Below are 18,579 nucleotides of genomic sequence, written 5' to 3' on the forward strand. Positions count from 1 at the left end.
TCAGTTAACTTCTCTTTTGTAGTATATTTGTTCTATAAAATGAAGGCAAAACCACTGGAAACACAGTTTTTATATAGCAGTGTGTACTTTTAGAAAATCAGCACATTCTGGATCTTGCAAGTACAGTTTAAAGGCAAACTAATCTAGCTTTCTAATCATTCAATTGTCATTCATTGTCAAGAACTTTTCAAAACGTTAGTGCACACATTACACAGTTAACAGTGACCACGTATGTGTTCTACCTAAAATGCACAGGAGAGATGTAAAACTGAAAAAAGGACGCCCCTCTTCTTCAAATCCTCCTGCTGATAAGGCTCTCTACATTCTGCAGATAACTGTCTGAAAATGTTTCTGTTAAGAACGCAGCACTCGCCAAAGCTCCTAAGAGAAAACAGTGTCTCTTTCATGTCGTGCTACCTACAAGGGAAGACAAAAAAGAAGTCCACAAGACCAAGAACACAATCTATTTGTCCTGTCCTGCTGTTGCACAAAAGCCGAGACTTCTTGTATAAGGAAACTGAAGGTGGAGAAGAGAGGGGACATGGAGAGACAGGCGCCATCCCCTCATTTATGCACTGAGAGCCTTTCAGGGAAAAGCTGTGGGCCCACTGTGTTTTATTGCTAATGCCTCAGTGACTTCCAAGGGCACTTAGAGTTTAATCATGGGATTTGCACTCCACTTGCTCACTTCAGACCCAAGCAAGGCCTCAGTAACAGGAGGGAGGGCCCCTGAGAGAATGTTGTTAGTGCCCCTCGTTGGTCTGATTTAGCTGTTTTCTTCTTCACCTCCCATTGAGCTTTGAGCAACGGCTAAACCGGCAAGACGAATGTGTGTTTACGCTTTTAAAAAAAGAAAGTAGTAAAAGAGAAAGGAGGAGATAGAGAAGAGGGGTGGAAAGAGCAATGTTCTTCTTTTTTATTTTTTGTTCTTTGCAGTCCAAGACCTGGGTGGAAAAGCAGCCAAGAGGACATCGTATAAATCAGGTTACCAGTAGCAACAGCACTGCTAGTGCTGAGCCCCTAACCGTCTTCCCGCTCATCTTCCTCTTCCACGTATCACCCAGCGCTCACCTTTTCAGATGTTTGTCTTCCACCCCTAAAAACCTCCTGCCTCATCCTCCTCCTCATCATCAGCTTCTACTGTATAGGAGAGAGAAAGAGAGAGATCCTTATGTGTTCATTCCTCCCCAGCAACAGTGAAGCATTTGGTGGTCTTAACAGCAGAGCCCTGAGGCCAGGATACAGTAGAGAAGAAAAGAGTTATGGTGAGAGAAGAGATTGTTTAAAGTGGGCAGAAAGGGCGAGAACGTGACAAAATGTAAAGTTCAGAGGAAGGCCGAGTAAGGGGGGTAACAGAGCTCTGAGAGCAATCTGAAAAGCCTCATTACATCTTAAATAGGTAATCCAACCAGTAGGTGAGCACATTCCCATTAACCTGGCAGTGAGAATAACTTCCTCCAGGCTTATGGGTTATTACTTCCTTTCCCTTTACTGTAGGGCTATTGTTTATCCCCAGCTTGAAGTCGTACACACTGCAGTGCTGACCCTGACATCTGACCTGGACAATACGTGCTATTGTCTCTTGGTTTCTGTCCATTCACAAAAGGAAGTGGCTAAAACTGGTATGTTAAGTGGACCCAAGAGAAGAAATATATTATGATATCTTATTAAGAACCCCCATGAAAAGTGTTTTGAAATTTAATAAATGTACATTTGTGACATTATTTGAGTCCAAAGTTTGGATTGGCCATTGTTGGAAGTAATTAAAAGGCCAGTTTTTAATGTTTTTTATATGTATGATTTTTTTCATTACTTATTATACTTGTATTAGTAATTATCTTTAACATGTAAGGCTGCAAAAGTCCTGAGAAGTCCTCCAAACATGAAGTGCATGCTCTTCTGCTAACTTTTCTGATTAGATATTCGTCTGTTTCGATGAATTTTCCTTTTTTGTATGAAACTGCCGCTTGTGGACTTTCTTCTTTTTATATTCTTAACCTACTGGTTATTCCTCCTTTTTTTTAATAGCTTCTTTTCAATCCTGACCTCATTAGCGTGGTGTTGAACACATTCGTTTAACAAGTAAAAGGTCACTGGTTTGATTCCAGCAGGAAACACAAATCCCTTTGAGGCTGTGTCAGTGAGGACATCTGGGGCAATCATGTACCCTGCTGTGATAAGCTTCTATCTCACTGTAAGTAGGAAAGAAGTTAATTTGGAAGTCAAAGCTGTCGATGGAGAATCGCGTAAACAAGATTAAAAATTAAAGTGAAGTCGTGTAAATTTAAGGAAAATACTTAATTTTCAGCTTTTGTGGTGATATGAGTCGTGATTAAACGTTTAGGTGAGCCACATGTCAACGCAGACTGCAGTGAATTGAAGTTTAGGATTTGCAGTTCTTCTTTTTAGATAAGATAAGATAAAACACTAGAATAGGATAAGATAATAAGAATAAGATATTATGTATAATAGAATAAAATACAAAGTTGTCAAAAAAAAGAGAATTGCACTTAGTGTTATTGCACAAGTGTGGATCTGTGTGTTTGGTCAGCTGTGAAGTCCTTGTTGTAAGGAAAGACCTGATAAATACAGCGAGATGGGAAATGCTCATCAATAAAGAAACTTAATTTTCTCTATACTAAGGTCACACATTTCTCAAGGCTTCCTTTTTTCAGACATAGTAGATGCCGCTATGAAGCTTTAATTGTTTTGTTGAGTGAGAGCAAGGTTCCTCTTTGGGTATGTTTCGGTACTTCTTGCATGCTCTGCATACTTCTGTAAAGAATTCACTAAAAACATTGTTTTAAATAAAGCAAGGCCAAGACACCTGCAGGTACAACTGCTACACAATAACTCTTACAGTTAAACTTACTGTAGGTTTGAGTCATATCATCAAATTGTGTCTCCAACATACAGCACATTCAGCAGCCTGTCACATATTTATTCCTGTTTTGATCTTTAATAACTTTCACGGATCTTTAGAAAATGTTCAACAGTGGGTTTTTTTTATGTTATTTGACGCTTCAATATGTCCTTTCAGTCGCATACGTTACCACAGAAAAACTTTTGAGAAGTTAGGTTTAAAAAAACAAAACAAAACTAACGTTGACTTCAGACTACTCATCCTGAGTGATGGCAGCTGAACAGCGCAGGAATTCACAGAGACCAATTGTCGGGGGGAAAGACGACCTGTGGCTTTGCTGGAAGCGGTGGGGGCATTTCCCAGCAGAGCACAGAAAACTGCGACTCCATGCATCAGCGGGCATGCTAATTACACACCCACTTCCATCATCACCAGCAACTTAGATGCCCATCCCCAACTAAAGACCCCCGCCACACACTTCTGCACGGACACGGACACTACCTGCGACTTTTGCATCATTTCCTGACTAATAAGAACAGACACTTTAGAAGTTCTGTAACTCGAGCAAAGTGAAACGAACACCGGATCCTGTTAGAGGTTCATTAAGAGCATGGCCAACTCCGGGATCCAGCTGCTGGGATTTTTCCTGTCATTAATAGGTATTGTCGGTCTGATCATCGGGACTATCCTGCCGCAATGGAAGATGTCCGCGTACATCGGAGACAACATCATCACAGCTGTAGCCATGTACCAGGGACTCTGGATGTCGTGCGCTTTCCAAAGTACCGGGCAGCTCCAGTGTAAAATCTACGACTCCATCCTGCAGCTCGACAGTAAGTGGCGCATTTTTACCCCCTTGGTTTAAAAAACGTCAGTTCTGTTAACACAAGTGCACGATGCAAAGCAAAAAAAAAGTAAAACCTGAAAGTTATGACTGAGAAAACTCTTTGTTATCTCATTTCAAGCGATCTTACAGCGACGATTTGGATAATGTGCTGTCAGGCTTTAAACAGTCTCCTATTCATAAACCCCACCTGGAGACACACCTGCTCTTTGAACCACTGAACAGGTTTAGCTCCTGCAGGTACAACCTGCTCATCACAAATCATTATTAAGTAGTCCTTGTTTATTGTCTTGTCTATTCATCTTTTTATATGGAAAGTTTAAAAAAGAGGAAAATGACTTTAACTTTTAAAAGGAAACAAACTTCTCCAACACACTGGAACATTCTAGGAAAACCTTTTTTAACCACATGCCATTTGGTCCAGGAATGAACCTGAGCCCTGCCTCACGACAGAGACCCTTTAGGACACATGTGGTCAAACTCATGGCTGGAGGGCCAAATCCAGCCTGCTGCTAATTTTAAGCAAATCTTCAAGCTGGTTTAGGTCACAAAACAATACATTTAAAGGTTTTTCACACTGGAAGGCATGCGCTATGATACATGATCCAATTTCTATTTTATTTTTGAATATAGTTGTCATATCATGTTTTTGTATTCACATGTTGACTTTAATGTTGAATAAATGGATGTGACTCCAATTGTATATAAGAAGGATGTTAATTATTGATATAATGAGGGGATTTTTTAAGTTTTAATTTATTTAATACAGTTTTGAATTACATTTTTAATTCCCAGCGTGTCTCTTTGTGAAACTGAGTCCGACACCCCAGCTGTAGAATATCACGTATGGTACAAACAGTGCAGGAGTGGCTGCTGCCAAAATAATCTCTTTCATACCTCAACTGTAGCTTCACAAGAACAAGTACAGAAAAAAAAGATTTAAATACTCGATATCTTCAAACTCACATGAAGAGCAGTGACCTCTGTTTGTAAGCTGGCTACAAAAAGAAAAAACAAGCAAAAAAAATTGACAGACAGTGCTACTTCTTTACTGATGATGATGAAAAATGTAAACTTTTTCACATCTGCTGTTATAGTTAGTACAGGACACATTCTTAAATGAAGGATAACGCACTGTGGATACTAAAGCTGTGCGTGATGGGTGTGTGTTGTTGTAATGCTGTCATGCTGTATTCGCTGAAATGATGATGGCCTCAGGCTGTCCTCTGTATCTGTCTCTGAATCTGTTTTTGAGGTCGCACCCCCCCCTCAAAAAACAAACAAACAAACAAACAAACAAACAAACAAACAAACAAACAAACAAACAAACAAACAAACAACAAAACAAAACAAAAAAAGGCCTGAATTGGTTTACTAAAGCGTAAAGCGCTATACAAATACAGCCATTTACCATTTTTACCATTTACTATGTAATTAAAATGTTATTTCTAAGACACCTTTCAGGATAAACACCCTACACAATAAAATACCAGAGGATAAATTCTCTGATTCTTATATAGCACTTTTCTACTCTCCTGGAGCACTCAGTGCTTAATACAATTATGTGTGCATAGAAAACACATGTGCATCTTATGTGAACACTATGACAGAGAACAACTTGGGGTTAGCGGCCTTCACTGGCATGCAGGCTCGGAGAGTCAGGGATCAAACCATGAACCTTCCAATCAGCAGAGCACCTGCTCTACCTCCCTCCTGAGCTACAGCCACCCACCGCAACCTATAAGATAAAAACAGAGCTAACCAAATGCATAATAGCCTTATACAAAATCTATCATTGTACATGGTGTATATAAAGTATACAACTTTATTTATTATGAGATAATTTAGCTGTTATTTTTTTTTGAGAACAAGAAAAGCTACAGTGTCCTACAAGCGTCCTATTGTGGAGTGTAATCACACGACCAAACATTATTAGCATATGTGAAACAGCAGACACTCCAAGCCAGGATACAGTGTATCCTTCTCTGCTCTCATTTTACTGTATAATGACCCTGTTGCTTGGCATTTCCCACTGTTTTATATTCTGTTTCTGCATTCTCCTCTCCCCGGCCTCTCTCCACCCATCACTCCCTCACTGCAAAAGGTTTTGTTTGTTTGGGCAGAGCAGGGATGGCCTAGCCTGGCACAGACTGGTTCTACCGTAGGTGGACAGGGGGGAGAGACAAAAGGGGTCTCACCCTGTGATAGGTTTATAGTGTGTGTGTGTGTGTGGGGGGGGGGGGGGGGGGGGGCACTGACAGATGAGAATCATGACAGCAATGTTTCCACGGGCCTCCTCAAAGACAAGACATTCGAGGGCGTAAGATGTGTTCCTTCATACTGTTTATGTGTGCTCGTGTGTATCCCATGGTTTCCCTTCCAGGAAAAGCTCACATTAAAATGTCTTCACAGGCTAATGCAAATGTAATTCACAACCTGGACAGCCACATAAAGCCTCCTTGATATGTTGGAGGCTGTTTGTTAGTCTTTATTATTTTCTGTTTTGTGACTCCTCATTTCCACTTTAACAACAGGGTTATTATAAATGGTCTCATTTTAGTTTAGTTTTTCTTTTTTAGACATTATTGTATGAAACAAAACAAATTATTTTCTTAAAATGCGCACCCACATTCCACAACACAAAAGGTCATTTATTCTCAGGCTCCCAGCAACACACTGTTCTTTTACATTTCCTCTGCTTCATCGTTTTCTGTTGCCTTTCTTTCTCTTCCTCTGCTCCAGGTTCGCTCCAGGCCACTCGTGCCCTGATGATAGTTGGCATCATTGTTTCCATTGCAGGTCTGGGTGTAGCCTGCATGGGAATGAAGTGCACCACCTGTGGAGGAAGTGACAGACTACGCAAGGCCCGCATTGCCATGACAGGAGGCATCATCCTGTTAGTGGGAGGTGGGGGAGCTTACCAAAGAACCTAATTTGGCAAAGACCAGTGAATAGAATAGAATAGAATTAAACTTTATTGTCGTTGCACATGTCACAAGTACAAGGCAACAAAATGCAGTTTGCATCCATCCAGAAGTGCTATATATATATATATATATATATATATATATTTTTATATGACTGATTGGTGTAAGATTTAAACTGTCAAAATGTTATATCATCCAAAGGTTTTCACATAGGGTCATGTATGGTAATACAATGATGTTGTGCGGGCTAATTTAGCTTAGAAAAATATCTTGTTACATTATAAGATTACCTCCAATAAAAAGTAATCTGTCATGCTACAGCATTACCTGGTGAGAAAAATAAATCTTCAGAGAACTTTGGCATTACCAATAATGCAGACGACTTGCTAATTTTACTCAGAAACCTTTATCTTAAAAGCATGCTGTTGTGTTTTCTGAGCTTTAGCACATGTGTCAGTTATTAAAGCTATTTACAGAACCTTGTGAAACACGTCTGATCAGAAAAAAGTTTACTTTTTACAACGTTTAAATATGACGGTACTTTGTTACTTTAAGCAAAAATGCTAATAACCGCAAATCTACCATGCTGATGTTGGGTAGAGTCTTTACCATATTAAATATCTTGGTTTAGCCAGTTAGCATGCTAATATTTGTGAAGAGCATGCTAATATTCGTGAAGACAGTTGTTGGATATTTGGTGAATATGTGATGAATTAGCTTTGAATTAGCTTTCCAGATAACGTACTGCAGCTTTGCTAGCTACCATATGAGACGGCTAATTGTAAAATAGCCAGTTTAAACCCAAACGTTTGTTTTTGCACCAAGAAATGAATGACACTATTATAGTTAACGTTCAGGGAAAAATTACATTTTAACATTTACCTTTCCATCCATGTCCTGGTTGACGTGAAGCATTACAAATAGTAGATATGTTACAATAACTCAAAGCAACACTCAACACAAGCTTGCTGGAAGAACATGCTAATATTGTTGTCTTCCTTTCCAAATATATTTAAAAGGGATGAGTGTCACTGATTTGTGTTTGTCAGTATTTCATCACTATATTGTATAAAACATACACATTCAGTGTAATAGCTTCCTGTGATCCAATAAATAATGCAATCCATTTATGTAATTCCATCAAAGCACAATTGCCTAGTTGTCCTGCACATCATACAGTAGGTGGGAGGAGGTTTGATCCCCACTCCAAAAAGCTTTCTACCCACTCATCTTCTCTGGCTCTCCAGAGGTCATTAGAATGAATGAATCCTGGCACTGAATCTAAGATCAGAGCTCTAACTGGCTCCGAAGAGAACAGAAACACTAAAAGCTAATTGTTCTGGAGTCAATAGCTAGCCGCCTGGTGACTGTATAAAGGGAATAAAAGCCTGGCTGGGCTTTCTCTGGCTTTGACGATGTGTTGATCGACTTTTGATCTTGCAGGGCTGTGTGCCATCGTAGCGTGCTCCTGGTTTGCTCACAATGTCATCAGGGCTTTCTATAATCCCTACACTCCAGTCAACACCAAGTAAGCAATCTAAAAGCACCCATATCTTTCCTTTTTTTCTGTTTTACTGTTATTATGATTTAAATGCATTTATGTATTATTATGCATAAAAATTATGTTTTTCCTTTAGTACTGTAGCTGAAACTGTTGTGGGAGAACAGTGCATTTTATTCTTTTACAGCAGTGATAAGCTAGATATGTGACATAAAAATCTGGATGTCATCTGATCAGCTCAAACTAAATCTGTGTTTATGCTACTGGGTGAATGAGGCTTATAGAGCTCTGGGGACAGTCCATGTCTATTATCCCTTAAAAAACCCTTAAAAATGCCAATCTTGTGATTTAATGCTATTTTTATACTATATGTTCTTTCTCTTACTCTCTTTGCGTTGATGCACTACTTGCTTTTGAAACATAACGACTGCATAAATGACACCAGTGCAGGTTACTTCATTAACACATCAGTTTTGGCTTTGTTCGTAATATTGAAGCTGAGGATTGGGGTTGCCTTGTCTTTCCAGGTTTGAGTTTGGTGCGGCCATCTTCATCGCGTGGGGCGGTTCTCTCCTAGATGTCTTAGGTGGGGCCATGTTGGCTGCTTCTTGTCCAAGGAAGAAGCAAGTGTCCAAGTACCCAGCCATCGGCAGTTCCCGCTCAGGCCCTCCAAGCAGCACTAAGGAATATGTCTGAGATTCTCCAACCATATAGCCAGGAACTTTAAAAGAAGTCGAGGAGAATGATCCTCTTCAGCGTCAGCGAGGCGCAAAACCGAAGATGTATGGATGATTGTGAATCACATGGAGGCAGGAAGTACTGAAAAAGGACTTTCTTTACTTTGTGTTCAGGCCTTTGATGACCCTTTGATTATTAAGCAGCACCCTCAATTGTTTAATGACGGATGTCTCTCACCCAATCCATACATTCCTCCATTGTTTACAAGTAGTCTTCACAAATACATTATAATTGGATGTCCTGACTTAATAGACAAACCCTCTTGGGCTAGCTCTTGAATTGCAGCCTAAATGGTGGGTTATAGCCAATACTTGCGCCCTCATGTTAGAACCAGCATTTATTAGCATTTGCCATGTAATTGAAAGTAATCAATTACAGTTTGGTGAGTAGTCTGCAAGTCAACACGCTGTCCAACACAGGAACACGGTGACAATACAGCATTTTATATCAACTGTTAGTACCAAAATAGATGTCACAATGAGCAGGGTGTGATTTCACACACTGCGATGACACAGGCCATTTGCTACAGGACTCCCCACAGCTTTTCATACCAGCATGTTACAAAGCCTGTTCAGATATAAAATATCTGATGTTGTAGTCATCGTGCCATTATCGCTCTATTGGCCTTTCTATCAGCCACTGAGGTTAAACTGCAACTATTTATTTTGTATACTGTAGGTCTTTACTCGTGTAGATTTGCACGATTGTTAGTTCACTATAGCTTCTTGTAGCTTTCACAATTTAGTGTTTTTTTAAATGTTCTGAACAGTTGGTTCTATGTTTGTGAATGCCATAGGTTTATATACTTTTAGCAGATAACAGCACCATGGAAAATATATGAAAGAATATTTTTAACATCAGTACTTAAATAATAAAGATATTGCAACATTGTTAACTGTGTCATGGTCCATCAAACTGGTTATATGGTTGTTTTCTCCAGTGCAGTAGCACAGTAACATTTCTACTGACAGTCTTTTCATAGATTTTGCACTTTGTTTCAGTTCAAATGAAACAAAGTGCAAAATCTATGAAAAGATTTTGCACTTTGTTTCATTTGAACTCGTAAAAGTAACCTTTAGGGGACATTTCATGAATGTTTTTGAAGCCATTCATAATATTCATCAAAGCTTATGTTGTGTAAAACCTTTAGAGAAACTTCATGGAAGACTGGATAACGGTTCTTTGAAGTGTGTTTGCAGCTTTTAAGAAAAAAAATCTGCTGATCTGATTCTCAGAACCTTTAGAGAACCCTGAGGGGACATTTTCCAAAGCTTCTCTGAATGTGGTCATTTTCAACTTTTAAAGAACCTTAAAGGAAGATTTTATAAAACACATTTATGTGGAACCTTTAAATAACCTTCAGGGAGCAGTTTATTAGTAATGAACTAGTCGATACTAAATGTTAGTAACTTTATCAGAGTTCTTAATGCTTTAAGTATGTTGTTTAGAGTCTTAATTTACCCCTACAGACACCTAATTGATGAAAACATTTAGAGTGATGTTATGCGAGTTACTGTATGCTTCCTTTGAGCTTGAAGTAGTCTGGCTATTCTCCTATGAACTCTGACATCTACAAAGTATTGTCACCCAAAGAACTGTTGCTCACTCTTTATTGGCCATTCTCTATAAACCATAGAGATGGTTGTGTTAAAATGCCAGCAGATCAGCAGTTGTGAAATATTCAGACCAGCCTGTCTGGCACCAACAACCAACCCACATTCAAAGTCACTTAAATCAACTTTTGTTCTCCGTTTTGATGCTCGGTTTGAACTTCAGCAGGTCATCTTGATCACGTCTACATGCTGTTGAGCAGGTGTACCTAATAAAGTGGCTGCAAGTTTATCTGCGCGATAAAAAGAGTTCGGAGTCAGCTGAACCACAGAAACACAGTGATTCCACAAAGATTCATGTTTTATTTCCCAGGATGCTTTATGAAAAGTTATTTCCATGCAAAGATCAAAACAACTATCTTTGAGTCAGAGAGCAAGCTGTGAGGTGCAGTGCTCCCATGACGCCAACAAATTAAGTAACGAGCCAGCGAAAAACAGGAACATGACATCAACACGCCTTTTATAGACAACAGAGAGAGCCACTGCCAGCTTAAAAAAAATCCAAAGATTTCTGCAGCGAGGGTGCTCGTTTCTGTGACCTCACACTGTAATTATAAAGTCTGACACAATAGTTCACCTAAACCTGAAAGACATCACCACACCACGTGGGTGTAGTTCACAAAGCAGATTAGTGCTTTTTATAAATAAACAGAAATACAATTAAGTTTGACCTTTACACGTCGGCATGCCAATCAGAGTCAATTTCTTTAAGCATCAATCTGATGTAGCATCAGGAATCATTTGGCAATTTCATCAAAGTCATTTACTGTACACATTTTGTTTTTATTGTCCTCACAGTCATGTAGCCAAACTGGAAAAGCCTGCATTAGGAAACACACAGAAAGCTCTATGAAGCCGTTGTTGTTTACTGCCGAGTCAGCAGCTCAAAACCACCAATGAGCTCAGGGAAACGCTGACTCTACCAGATCTGAAGAGCAAAACGGTGGTTTGGTTTATCAAAGTCTACTACGTAGCCCTTAAATAACAGGATGCCAGTCACAGGTTTTGATGCTTCATGCATAGAATTCTGCAACATGTCACTGCACATAACAGGCATTCCCACAAAGTGCACCATTTGGAAACATAATAAAAATCTCACTGAAGCGTTACCTGCTCAGAAACAAGTAAAAAAACAAAACCAAACATATGCCGTAACATCACAACAAAGTGTCTCATTTTTTAAATAATAAATTATTAGCATTAGTTTTTCTCCCTTTGTTTGTTTTTTGTTTTTTAAAGCAACTAGCGAGCTTTCATCCACTGGATAATAGTACACCACTTGGATCAGTGAGAGAGTAGAGAATGATAGTCATTGCACAACCAAAGCTTAACAATTCACCTGTCCGATACACATTAACAGGCTTGTGTTCCAACACAAGCAGCCCACGGGTAATCAGTAACCCTCACCAGTAAACAGGCAGGCGAGAGGATGCTTGTCATCTAACCGTTTGCTCAGTGCAACTTTAAAAATGTAGCCCTTGAGAAGAAGCTCTGAAAAAATATAGACACTTCCTTCAAATCTTTCTTAAATCCTGATAGTCCACTACCTACCGAGGTATAGTGTAGAGAGCGATGCAATACGAATTCATTCACAGTCTGACCAAAGTTAAGTTAAATAAGCGCTATATACACAGTCAGGGCTTCAACAGGCGATAAATGAGCCGTTTTTTAGCCTTGAAGAAGCTTCAGTAGGACACTTGACAGGAGCAAGGACAAGATCGCTGTCAGAGGGTGTGGGGGTGGGTTTGGCGACCCGGGGGTTTTCTTTTTTGGCACTTCTTGGTGAAGCTTAGGAGATTGGTGACAGGGATACAGGGCACTGCCCGTTGTTGTTCATGATGTCATCCAAGTCTTCATCATCCAGGTCCACTGACATGGAAAAAGCAAACAAGCAGTTATTATAATAATCACATATTAGCTACAATTCAGTTCAGCTTTATTTTTATAGAGCCAACTCACAACAACAGTCGCCTCAAAGCGCTTTATATTGTAAGGCAGACCCTAGAATAATACATACAGTGAAAAAAAACAACAAAAATATGACCCCCTATGAACAAGCACTTTGGCGAGAGTGGGAAAGAAAAACTCCCTTTTAACAGGAAGAAACCTCTGGCAGAACCAGGCTCAGAGAGGGGCGGGGCCATCTGCTGTGACCGGTTGCGGTGAGAGGAACAAAACAGGAGATTAGCTACTTAGGCAAAATGAAATTTAAAGGGGCAAGAAGGGCAAGTTCAAATATAACATTGCTTTTTTTTTTATAATTTGACAAAAAGATTGACCACCCTTGTATCTATATGTTAAAAATGAAGCCACTGTGGGTAGCCAGTTAGCTTAGCATAGCATTACCACTGGAAATTGGGGTAAACAGCTAGCTTGCCTCTAAAAACAAACGTTCCTAAAAGCTGTTTGACACAGGGTTACATGCTAGCCATTTCCACTAAGCTATGTTTTCTACTTTTTATCTTAGCCAGGCTAAGCTACAGTCACGCTGTATTAAAGACGTAAGAGTGATGTCACTTTCTTTATCTAACTAGTTACTTATCTGTAACACCTAATTTTCCATTTTCAGATATCACGGTGAATGCCACAATCAGTGTATCGCTGCACGCCTACTTGTGGGTTATTTTGTTTCAGTGGGGTTTGATTTGTCTTTACTTAATTCTTTAATTGTAACCTTGCTTATGTCTGCCCATTGACTTGTTCTGCATTATCTATGAGACATCTTTATTTGTATACATCACTGCTGACTGAAACACACATACAAATATAATAGCAACATTTTATCCACCTTATTAATATTTATGAGTAATCCAATACAGTTCAACAGCCAATGAGGAGCTCTGACATATCTACTGCTACTGTTATGTTTTATTACATATGTGCATAGAACAAATGCATGTGCTGCCTGCTATACTGTCATTGTGTAATTGTAAACTGTGTAGGTGGGGTCATCACTTCATACTTCTATATGGAGCCTCACCTTTCTTGGACCGACCGATCTGGCCTAGTTTGGGTGCCCTCTGTCCGAGCCTCTGAGGGTTGGCCCCGCCACCGTGGCCGTTGACCTGGGGGTGTCCCGGGTTGAACTGCCCCGCCGGGCCGGGCTGCCTGGGCGGCCCGCTGGGCGGGATGAGCTCGGGGATACCTGAAGCACCGTACATCTCTGGGAGGCGTCCTTTAGTGTCTGACCGCTAGATGTCCGCACAGCCCAAGCTTTGTGTCGTGATGGAAAGCTTCGCACTTCCGCAATGGTATTAACCGATGAATGTATGGGCAACAGACGACTAAATACTGGAAATTACAGAAGGGAAGTCCGCCAAACCTGTCAATCAAAGTAAACACGTTTGTCAAAAAAAGGCGAGTGAGAGAGCGAAAAGCTCTGCCAGTTGTCTCCCAACACTTCTCGGCTGTTACACTACAATAAACCGTGTACTCGTACGTGTTTTCAGTTGTATTACTACTATCAGGTGTAGCTCCCTTCCTGCCCACTACAGTACACGGCGACACAAAGCGTGTCTTCGGTCGATCTACTCGCTATAGTCAGAATAAGAAAAGCTTTTCCACCCGTCTCTAAACAACAGTAACTCAGCGGTTTCTCTACAATACGCTTAAAATATGACTAAATATAAAAATACGGCCTCACCTTCGTCTCTTTGAGGCCGCAGTAAAGAGCTGAATTCGGTAAAAGCCGCTTCTGAGAACCGTGTTGTTGTTTATCAGCGCTGTTTCTCTCTCTCCCTTGTTGGCACGGCGTTGAGGAAGCGTCGATTTAAAGGGGCCTCTCAGCGTTTTCTCGGCCTTGGGGATTTCCTCGTATTGTGTCTTGACTCATAGCGTCTTGCGGACGTCACCGTGCGGTTGACAGCGCTGAACTTCAGATTATACAGTGGAGGTGTGCCAAAGTTCCGAGGGCTCAATGCGTAATTACGCACCTCTTGTAATGAGAGAGTGACTCCAGAGCCAACCAATGACGGACGGTGTTCAATAACACCCCTCCCCCCTCCCTCCACCCACCCCATACACACCACATAGAACGCTTCATGTCGGGTACTTCACGTCAACCCCCTCTTCCAGAGACTTTTATTTCATTTCATATGGGAACATGGAACATGAAAGTGTTTACAGGAAGTTGTTATTTACCACAAAAGTACACAACTTTTTGTCTGCTTTGACACTTTGTTCTTTTTTCAGGTTACTGCAGTATGCTGTGGCCTTGAGTCAGTGCCCCTGGCAATGTCTGAGTTCACCTTCACTTATCTAAGCAACCTGACTTAACCGCAGCCACTTACCTCTGCCACTTATTGACTAAATGAAACAGACAAAAACAAATCTTTAACTTCTTAAACAACACTGTCAGTGATTACAAATTCACTGCCCTGCATTTGGATCAAACTCAAGTGGTCTTTTTTTTATAGTACAATGGAAATTCAAGAGAGTCCAAACACACCAAACATGTTATGCTAATTTTGACAATGCATCTTTGACTCAGTGGGAACTTCATAAGTTCAGTGAAGAAAAGGCAGACTAGGCTTGAGTATGATACCATTTTCATTTTCTTTAATTAAGCTCATATCAGTCATCAATAAAAATCATTGTTTTCCAACCAGGGGAATTATTACCAAGTACACACTTTGGTGTAGATGCAGAACAAATACTTTGTTTTAATAATCAGTTTTGAGCAGTTAGGTTATTACAGATGAAAGAATCCTGTCCCAAAGACTAAAACTAGGTTTGGAAACATATATTAATTAACTGAAAAATAAACACCCAACTTTAGAAAAATATAAAAACAACAACAACAAAAAAGACATTAAGCACTTGCAAAACTGACTAAAACAAAATGTAAATGTTTAGTTTCAGATTGAGTCGATGGATAAAGTTTTGTTTTGTTTTGCTTGAGACGTTTGCATGACTGTGAGTCACCTTACTTTGTAAAGTGTATTGAAATACTGGTTCTGATTTGGTCAAATTTTACTGATGGACAGCAAATACACAACCCCAATCCCAATGATGTTTGGATGCAGTGTAAACCGTCAATAAAAACATAATGTGTAATTTGTAAATCCCATAAACCCATATTTTATTCACATGTTTGAACTGAGAAAATGTACCATTTTATGGAAAACTGAATTCATTTTAAATTTGATGACAGAAACACATCTCAAAAAAGTTTGTGCTGGTTCATGTTTATCATTGTGTAGCATCCCTTCTCCTACTTAAGGCAGTCCATAACAATCTAGGAACTGAGGAGGCCAGCTGCAGGACTTTTGGCAGAGGAACGTTGCCCCATTCTTCTTAACAGTCTTGCGTCTGCACTGCAGGCAGATCAGTTCAGCACCTGGAATCTTTCACTATGAAGCCATATTGTTGGAGTAGATGCAGTATGCAGTTCGGCATCTGGCTGTGAAGATATGTTGCTCTAAAACATGCAAATACTTTTCAGCATTGATGATGCCTTTTTAGATGTGCCTGCCTAAAACGGCATAGCCTGCATTTATGAATGACACGGTGAACTGCATTCAAAGATAGAGAAGTGTTCTTGGGTCCATGCAGTGACTTCCATGAGAGAATCATGCCTATTTTCAATGTTGTGCTGCTCGACGGCCAGAGTATCACAGACATCTAATGTTGAATGTCTTCTTTGGCCTTCTTCCTTGCGCACAGAGGTTTCTCCAGATTTTCAGAATCTTTATATATTATATAGATGATATTATATACTGTATTTAAATAATGTATGTTTTTTCATTCAAATACATTAAGTCAAATTCTTTCTAAACAGACAGTTTTTGTTTTATGGCAGATTCGAGAATCTTAATCTCTGCTTTCTGTATTTTGTTGTTAATAAGATCTGTGCTTATAAATCACTGCATTCTGTTTTTATTTACTTATATGCAAGAACCCAACTTGTTCGGAGTTGGAGTTTACATTCCCATGAATAGTAGGGTTAGTTTGTTTTCTCTATTTGTTATTGCAAACCAGTTAACAGGGGTTTGTTTGTTTATTTGTTGCATTTACTGCTAACATTTCATGTCATTAATGTATCAGCCATATTTGTGTAAAGCCAGAAGTCAAGACTGTTACATGAAAATGGTAAAAAACAGTTTATGTTTATGTGCTGCTTAGAAATGTCAGTAATAGTGCAGTGGTTGTTAAACACCCATACTAATCTTTAATCTGACCAAATAGCCTCCTGTGGTGTAAACTAACAATTCTGTGGTTTTAAATGCATTAAAGCTCATGTATGGTGAGGATTAACCCCAGTGCAGAAAAGAAAACAATACTTCGGGTCACTTGCATTCAGCTCACAGTTTTTGAGAGGGTGTTATCTCCATGTTTATCACATTTTACAGGTGAGCCCATGCACAGTTGAGAGATTATCCAAGTAAAAAATTCTTAGACATGCCAAGACTGATCTGAAACACAAACTGTAGACCCCACATGGATACACACCGTCTGGGCAGCTATATAACTGTCGGCATAAGCAATCAGCAGACTCAGAGTTCCTCGTTGTCCCAACGAACACTTTGAACACTTCGGAGTAAGAAGAAACACCTTTGGCATCATGTCCAGGATCACCGCGGTAACGATCTTGCTCTTCATTCTCGTCAACAGCTTGTGCAGCAGCGCAGGTGCGCAACGATTATTCTTTTTCACTTGTTCTGCAGAGATGTAGATGTCACAGTTTTGCTCTGCAACATGGTTGTAAACAGGTGACTCTGTTAAACTGTAGACTGTGACACTGATGTTATACAGAGTTGATGGGTAAGGTATCGCTGCTCCACATGACTGATGTCTTATTTGTTATCTTCTTCCACTGCAGGTCCTTCCCATGGAGTATCTCTGTATATTCGCAAGTGCAGATGCACAGGTGAGTGACCAGTGACCACTTTCATCTTCTTTGTGTAAAAAAAATGCAAAACAAACAAAAACAAATTTACAGACATAAAACAAATATCTTAGTTTGTTGTGTTGCTATGGGCCTATGTGATGGGGTTTCCAATTGAACATTTAGGGAATTTTAATCAAAATTTTAATAAAATCATTACTTTTTTATGTGGAGACAGTTTCAGTGACCAGCTGTCTTCTCTTGCAGAGATTTCCACAGGCAGGTTGAAGTGTCCCAAACCGCTCGTGCCCACAAACTACAACGAGCAGCGAGATGTGTTTAAATGCGCCTGCAAAAAAATACAAGAAGAGAGTAAGTGAAACACAATCCTGTCAAGAGAGATGTTTCTCTTTCCTGTGATAATATTCGGTAAATATACTGAACTTGTCATCATTTTTTTCCTTTTTTTGTCTTGCAGAGCGTTCAGATCTTCCACGGTTCTGCCGTGTGATCAACAAATACAACCATGCTCAACTGCTCTGAGATAAACAAGTCCAGACACTGAATAACCAAACTTAATATCCTATTACGTATAACAATAATCTTGTTATGTAGATGGTTGTGAATTTTTCTGAAATTGTAAATAAAGACAGATATTTTTTATTACATAGAGTCTCGTGTCCTTTTGTGTTTCCACATGTTTAACTGAAAAAGTCCTCGATTTTGAAAACAAATAAAAAGAACATTTTTAATATCCTATTATTCATTTTTTGACTTTTTTTTTTTTAATATTTTGAAAGTATAAAAACATGAAAGAGAAACAATTATTGTTATATATGATCTGGTCTCACTCTGAAATGTGTTCATAGATTTCACAGAGACAATAACATAAATACACTGATTAATAGTGAATCATTTCTATGGAGGATTACTTGTTTCCCAGCTGCTTGGCCTCCAATCTTCATGTTGAACTATAGTAAAAGAAGTTCAGCACAAACGTGAGAGTGGTTTCTATGTCATCCAGAGTTAAACAAGAGATTAAACGGACATTTTTCCTAAATATCATCAAAGTGTGTGTTGCTTTAATGGCAGGAATGCTTGTGAAATAAATGACTCATTTCTTCAATGCTGTTATGAAATCCTCACCACACAGGAAGGAATGTCCACTGATATATAAACTGATGATACCGTTCATCTTCTTCTTTTTTTTTTAAAGGTTTATTTTTTTATGCCTTCAACTGAAAACAACAATGAAACAACGAAATCGAGA

General features: G+C 39.4%; 1 protein-coding gene and 2 long non-coding RNA genes across 3 annotated transcripts; 2 read left to right on the forward strand and 1 right to left on the reverse strand.

The window, feature by feature from the left end:
• Positions 1–3,134: 3,134 nt before the first annotated feature.
• Positions 3,135–9,841, forward strand: cldn7a (claudin 7a). Its single transcript, XM_085152544.1, has 4 exons — positions 3,135–3,696; positions 6,450–6,614; positions 8,078–8,162; positions 8,663–9,841. Exons 1-4 carry the CDS (start codon positions 3,474–3,476, stop codon positions 8,829–8,831), a joined length of 642 nt encoding a protein of 213 aa, XP_085008670.1. The 5' UTR covers positions 3,135–3,473; the 3' UTR covers positions 8,832–9,841.
• A 239-nt stretch (positions 9,842–10,080) lies between these two features.
• Positions 10,081–14,404, reverse strand: LOC146523221 (uncharacterized). Its single transcript, XR_014872546.1, has 3 exons — positions 14,127–14,404; positions 13,464–13,805; positions 10,081–12,352 (listed from the first exon to the last, which is right to left on the reverse strand). It is a non-coding gene; the product is annotated as an uncharacterized LOC146523221 (long non-coding RNA).
• Positions 14,405–16,965: 2,561 nt separating this feature from the next.
• Positions 16,966–17,975, forward strand: LOC146523222 (uncharacterized). Its single transcript, XR_014872545.1, has 4 exons — positions 16,966–17,112; positions 17,304–17,351; positions 17,577–17,681; positions 17,788–17,975. It is a non-coding gene; the product is annotated as an uncharacterized LOC146523222 (long non-coding RNA).
• Positions 17,976–18,579: the final 604 nt, after the last annotated feature.

This window comes from Neolamprologus multifasciatus, chromosome 3, assembly GCF_963576455.1.
Source record: "Neolamprologus multifasciatus chromosome 3, fNeoMul1.2, whole genome shotgun sequence".
Lineage (NCBI taxonomy): Eukaryota > Metazoa > Chordata > Actinopteri > Cichliformes > Cichlidae > Neolamprologus > Neolamprologus multifasciatus.

Bases quoted from the DNA above. Each gene is read 5' to 3' on its own strand.
- cldn7a (XM_085152544.1), top strand. From the start codon at position 3,474: ATGGCCAACTCCGGGATCCAGCTGCTGGGATTTTTCCTGTCATTAATA. The intron at 3,697-6,449 runs GTAAGTGGCGCA...CCTCTGCTCCAG, and splicing joins CTCCATCCTGCAGCTCGACA to GTTCGCTCCAGGCCACTCGT. The intron at 6,615-8,077 runs GTGGGGGAGCTT...TTGATCTTGCAG, and splicing joins CATCATCCTGTTAGTGGGAG to GGCTGTGTGCCATCGTAGCG.